This window comes from Mastomys coucha, unplaced genomic scaffold (genome assembly GCF_008632895.1).
Source record: "Mastomys coucha isolate ucsf_1 unplaced genomic scaffold, UCSF_Mcou_1 pScaffold17, whole genome shotgun sequence".
NCBI classification, from domain to species: domain Eukaryota; kingdom Metazoa; phylum Chordata; class Mammalia; order Rodentia; family Muridae; genus Mastomys; species Mastomys coucha.
In genome coordinates, this window is record NW_022196899.1 from 23,137,489 (window position 1) to 23,143,676 (window position 6,188).

A 6,188-nucleotide genomic window follows, 5' to 3' on the forward strand; every position below is an offset into this window, starting at 1 on the left:
TCTCTCTCTCTCTCTCCCCCTCTCTCCCCCCCCCTCATTCTCACTTTCTCTCTCTCGGCTTTTTGAGACAGGGTTTCTCTGTATAGCCCTGGCTGTCCCGGTACTCACTCTGTAGACCAGGCTGGCCTCGAACTCAGAAATCCACCTGCCTCTGCCTCCCAAGTGCTGGGATTAAAGGTGTGCACCACCACTGCCCAGTCACAATTCTCTTACACTACACTAGTCAAACTGTTCTCTCACAGTATCAGAAAGGAAACTACAACAATCAGGGACATATCACATCTCTGTGTTTTAATTTTTTTTTTCTAAATAAGTTCCAAGAGATTTTATCAGAAGTACAATAATACTTATAAAACTGAAAGTTTTTATTGGTTTTTCTACATTTGGAAACAGGGGAAATAGAATTTATACTTTAAAAATAAAAGATCTTTGTGCTAAAGAAACCACAGTTAATTCAATTAAAATTTTAATTAAAAATCTCCATACTTTCTTATACTTACTCTTTCAATTTGTGTTGAGTGGTTTTTATACAGCAGTATCAAAAGACTAGTGTTTCTAATATGATTTTTATGAAACATAATAACGAGACTCTACGAAGTCACTTAAAATGGGATTAAGAAAATGGAGGGGACAGGAGAAATCGTCCAGCATTTAAGAGCACTGGCTGCATCTTCCAGAGGACCTGGGTTTGAATCCCAGCCCCCACATGGCAGCTCACAACCACCTGTAACTCCAGTTTCAAATGATCCAGTGCTCTTTTCTGGTCTCTGCAAGCATTGTATGCACCTAACGCCCACACACATGTGCAGGCAAAATTCCCATACGCATATAATAAGAATATGGCCGGGCGGTGGAGGTGCATGCCTTTAATCCCAGCACTTGGGAGGCAGAGGCAGGTGGATTTCTGAGTTCGAGGTCATCCTGGTCTACAGTGTGAGTTCCAGGACAGCCAGGCTACACAGAGAAACCCTGTCTCCAAACAAACAAACAAACAAACAAAAGAGAATATGTAAGTATGATTTAAAGGATGGAGATGAGAAGGTAAACAGAGGGCCTGAAAATGGGAGTGGAGACCAGAACAAGCATGGCTATCCCTTCCCTCCACTGAGGGAAGAAGCTGCCACCCGCGGAGCTACTGAGGACCCGCCCACAATCCCAGACACCTACCAGGCAGAGGAGGGATGGAGACTAGCCCGCAAACCCCATTCTTCCCATCACAGCCTTCATAGGCTTGTTCAGAGGGCTTTCCCTTCCCATCATCCCATGTGTTTGCCTCCAGCGAAGAGGGTTTCCGGTGGTGTGGCTGGGGCTCTCTGTGGGGGTTGGTGAGAACCATAGCTGGCTTTCCATCAGTGACCCTTGGCTTCTGCTGGTTGTCTACTGCAATTTCTGGATCTTTGATGGACTCTTCCTCTTCATAGAGAGCTGCGGGCGTCTGGCCTGAGTTTTTTTCTTCTGCTTGACTTTTGAAACTCTCAGTGCCACTCTCTAGAGGCTTCTGGTACACGGTACCTCTCCTGAGTCGGTATTTCTGGCCCCAGCACTCTGTAAAGTGTGGTCTAGTTGCTAGCAGAATAGGGTTTCCCTGAAGGTGTCTGAAGGTGCTCCTGTGCAAATGCACATCACTGGCCGGCAGTGTGCTTCTGCCCTGGAAACCTGCAGGGCCACCCAAGCAACTTGACCCATAGAAGAGTGGTATCCCCAAGCCAGAGAGTCCTTTGGGATTAACTCTTTCCATTCTGCGTTGCTGGTAAAGAGAATACATTTCCATTTCTGCCCTGAAAACAACATAAAATAGTTTTTGCTATCATTAGACAATCATTAGAAATCTATTTTTACAGTTTTCTATCATCCATCCATTTATGTATATATGTAACTATCTGTCTTCCATCCATCTATGTATGTATGTATGTATGTATCTATCTATCTGTCTGTCTTCCATCCATGTATGTATGTATGTATGTATGTATGTGTCTTCCATCCATGTATGTATGTATGTATGTATGTATCTATCTGTCTTCCATCCATCTATGTATGTATGTATGTATATATGTATGTATGTGTCTTCCATCCATCCATGTATGTATGTATGTATGTATCTATCTATCTGTCTGTCTTCCATCCACGTATGTATGTATGTATGTATGTATGTCTTCCATCCATGTATGTATGTATGTATGTATATATGTATCTATCTATCTATCTATCTATCTATCTATCTATCTATCTATCTGTCTATCTGTCTTCCATCCATGTATGTATGTATGTATGTATCTATCTATCTATCTATCTATCTATCTATCTATCTATCTATCTATCTATCTAGTGTGTGGACAAGTAGGAGCATGAATGCCATTGTACACTGTGGATGTCAGAGGATAATGTGAAGACATTGGTTCTCTCCTCCCACTTTGTGGGTGCCAGGGATCAAACTCAGGTTGTTAGGCTTAGCAGCAAACACCTTGATTTCCTGAGCCCTGCAAGGCGCCCAGAAACACGATTTAACAGGCCCTTGCCTTCCTTAAGCTAGCCCCTATTTAGCTTTTCCTATCCTTACACTATTTGGAAAGTGGACTTTGGAAGAGGACCTGAAAGTGGAGGATTGGGGTGCGTGTCACAATGCATGTCTGAGACCCATGCTCAGACAGTTGCCTGTTGTGCAGAGTGACTTTAGCAGGGATGGGGATGATACAGCTCTGAGTGGTTTCCTGCCAGACCCTGAACTTCATAGAGGTGCTTAATTCCTCAGCACAATGATAGTCCGCGGGACTCAAACTAAATTAGTGCTTGTCTTGGTGGGTCTAAGTCAATACACACAGATGGACAGTGAGGAAGTGAGCCTGGCTTTCTCACTTCACTTTGCCTATCGGCCACCACCTGGACCCTTAGGGTTCTATGGTGGGAAGACATGAGCCATGGCTTCCCTCTCTCTGAGGTAAAAATTTGTTTCTTATGGATGCACTTTATTTGCTGCTGGCCACTAGAGCTGAAGACCGTTGCTGGGGTGATATGAGACTTCCGGGTTTGGGTGAGGTACTCTGAAGTGGACTTGGTGGGCTTCACTTCTGTCTTCACAAAGAGCAGAAGCCATTGAAGACAGGAATGCCAATGGAAATCTCAGAGGCTTCCCAGCCAGCAGTTTTTCTTATGGGCCAATGGAAAGCTACTGTAGATGCAGATCTATCTACTGGTTGTGGTGTGGGCATGGAGAGCTACATATGTGTGATGTGTGTGGTGTGTACCTGTGCACATGCATGCAGAGACTATAGGTGTCCCTTCTATTTCTCTCTAGCGTATTCTCTCAGGACAGGTCTTTTACTCAACCCTTGGCTCACCCATGTTTTGGCAACACTGGCTGGACAGCAAGTCCCAGCAAGCCTTCTGTTGCTGATCCCTATTTCTATCCCTGGGGTTAAAAGCATGTGTGGCCACACCCAGCTTTGTATCTGGATCTGACTTCAAGTCATATTGTGCAGTAAGCATTCTTACTAAACTTTGAGATCCCCAGACCCCCACTGTCTGCTTTTTAATCTTCCTTTTTACTATTAAAAAGCTTGTATACATGTTTGTAATGTATTCTATAATGTACTTGAAGAATTTTCTGTAAATGATTGAGTGATTGGTGTGTGTGTGTGTGTGTGTGTGTGTGTGTGTGTGTGTGTATACACATGGTATGTGTTCTTTATCATATCTATTATATACATCTATTATATTTATATGTATTCATTTAATTTACTTAAAACAAACTCATATGAATGAATAGAAGACAAACCAAACAATAATGTTAAATAAATTACCTGGCAGCATGATGTCTTTCAAACATCTCATTCCTTGTGGTCACTGCCTTTATGGGTTCAGGTGGTAAAATGCCCCAGCCTTGAGAGAGAGAGAGAGAGAGAGAGAGAGAGAGAGAGAGAGAGAGAGAGAGAGAGAGAGAGAGAGAGAGAGATCTCCATCTCATGCCCAAAACAAGTTAGAAGCATGCACTTGAAAATAATAAAAGAATTCAAAACTGAATGTGCAGAAACCCTTAGGCTGGAATGGAACATGGGAAATCACATCATGTCGTCGCTGCTGAGAATCTTAGATAGTTTGGTGAGAACCCGATAAATACCACTAGATCAACAGCAGATAGCATTTCATTTTCTGTTTTTAATTGTCAGTCTCATGACTGGTGCCATTCTCCTGTTATTCTTGAAAGGGGAAGGCAAGGGCCTGTTAAAATCATATTTCTGGGTGCCCCAGGATAGCTCAGCAAATCAAGGTGCTTCCTGTCAAGCCTAAAAGCCTGAGTTTGATTGGCCTGTTCTTTCTTGTCCTAATTATATTCTTTTCTAAGGTACAATGCAATGTGTTTGATACACGCTTACGTTGGAAGAATGGTTCAATCAAGATAATTAACATATCTACCGTCTTCTATCTCTATGGTGTAGACATTTGAAGTCCATCAGCAGTTTGTAAGTATGTAACACATTATTATAAGTTGTGACCATTATCCTGTGATAAACATCTCCCGAGTGAACTCAGAATGAAAGTTAAATTCTCATCCTGGCTTATGAGACCACATGTTACTCCTTGGTTTGGTTTGGTTTGGTTTGGTTTGGTTTGGGGTAGTGAGAATTGAATCCATGGATGCTAATCAGGTGCTCTACAGCAGAGCTAGGCTTCTCCCTCATCCCCAGTTATAAACTGCCCCAAGAAGTTACCTCTCAAGTTTCTTTGAAACCCCTCAGCTCTTCACGGGTTGTGAGTTTTCTCTCACTCATGATTAAATGGGAGCCTGAAAGAGCTAAGCAACGCACCCTTGCTTGCACATTGGTAGTACAAGAAGCTCAACCAGGAAAGCAAGTGTGCACACTGCACAGGCTTACCTACCACCCGGTTCTCCAGCCCCTGTGACACAGTCACCATTCACAGGGCTCCACATCCTGGGTCAGGTGCTCATTGCTCATACCTGAATAGAAGTGACCAGACAGCGGGTTTGCCATATTTGCATTTGGGAGGCCAGAGGATCCAAATTGGGAAGGAACACAAAACTGGCTCTGGTCAGTTGGAGTTATACTGGAAGACAAGACATCTCTAGGGGAGGAAAAAACAAAACTTAGGTAGAAAGTGGTAATTTTAGGAAGTTTCTATTTGTTCAGTGTGATAATCAAAGTTCACTGTTAAGTTAACTGCATTTAGGATCATCTAGAAAATCGAGGCATGCTTCTTGACATGTTCGTGAGGGCATTTCAACGGGGTACTGAGGGCAGAAAGTGTGGCTGGGATCCCGTGAGAATCTGATGAAGTTGAAGAAGAAGTGAGCAGAAGGCCATCACCCAGCCTTTCCAGGCCCAGGATGACCTGATTATTCTGCTGTAGCACATCTTCCCCGCCTGGACAGATCCTCTGGAAGTGTAGGCTGACACTAATCTGCCCCCATTAAAGGGTTGGCCACAATACACTTAAGGTATTGTATATATAAAGTATATACAGCAACACAAAAGTAACTAATTCACTTATGTGCTGGGTTTTTTTAATAATCACTTGGGACTCCATTGAAACTGAAGAGCAAAAGAAATAATACATTGAAACTTCACTGGTTATGGAGAAATATGGTGAGAAAGATTAGGAGGAGAGGCCCCAGCAAGCAAGATAGCTTAGGGCTATCTCAGGGAAAGACCCACTCAAGTCAATGCCACGGCCAGAATATTCACAGTGGGCATTATGCTCTGACCACACGCTGGTCTTATTTAGTGATCCTCTGTCCTTATTTAATGATTCTTTGGTGGCATTTGCCATCTAGGATGAATGCTTGGCTACGTCAGTGGGCAAGTTGTTTGTTCTGCAAATTACAACAGTCTTTCTGGGTTGAGATTTGTTGTTTAAATTCCATGAACAAGGACAATTAGTGTGCTTTATTTTCTCTGAAGAATGTCAAGATATTCTAAAGAAGGGAAGCTAGAATATTGCCAGAATGTGCAACCAAAATACTTATAGTTTTACTGCTATTGAAAGAATTTTTTTGACAAGCAGCCCAGTAATTCAGATGTTATAGATTTAGTTAAGACAGAACCTAAATCCTGATAGGATTTGTTCTCTTTTAAGATGAAGAGCAGACTCTGCAGGACACCCTGCATATGCACACAGAGGACACCCTGTATATGCACACAGAGGACACCTGTATATGCACACAGAGGACACCA

General features: G+C 42.8%; 1 protein-coding gene across 1 annotated transcript in view; it reads right to left on the minus strand.

The window, feature by feature from the left end:
- The window catches only part of Samd7 (sterile alpha motif domain containing 7), a 16,445-nt gene that overhangs the window by 8,176 nt on the left and 2,081 nt on the right, over positions 1 to 6,188 (minus strand). Inside the window, exons 2-4 of the mRNA XM_031376257.1 lie at positions 4,955 to 5,079; positions 3,798 to 3,876; positions 1,168 to 1,778 (exon numbers count right to left, since the gene is read on the minus strand). Of these exons, the coding sequence (XP_031232117.1) occupies positions 1,168 to 1,778; positions 3,798 to 3,876; positions 4,955 to 5,079 (815 nt within the window). The remainder of the gene's footprint in view (positions 1 to 1,167; positions 1,779 to 3,797; positions 3,877 to 4,954; positions 5,080 to 6,188) is intronic.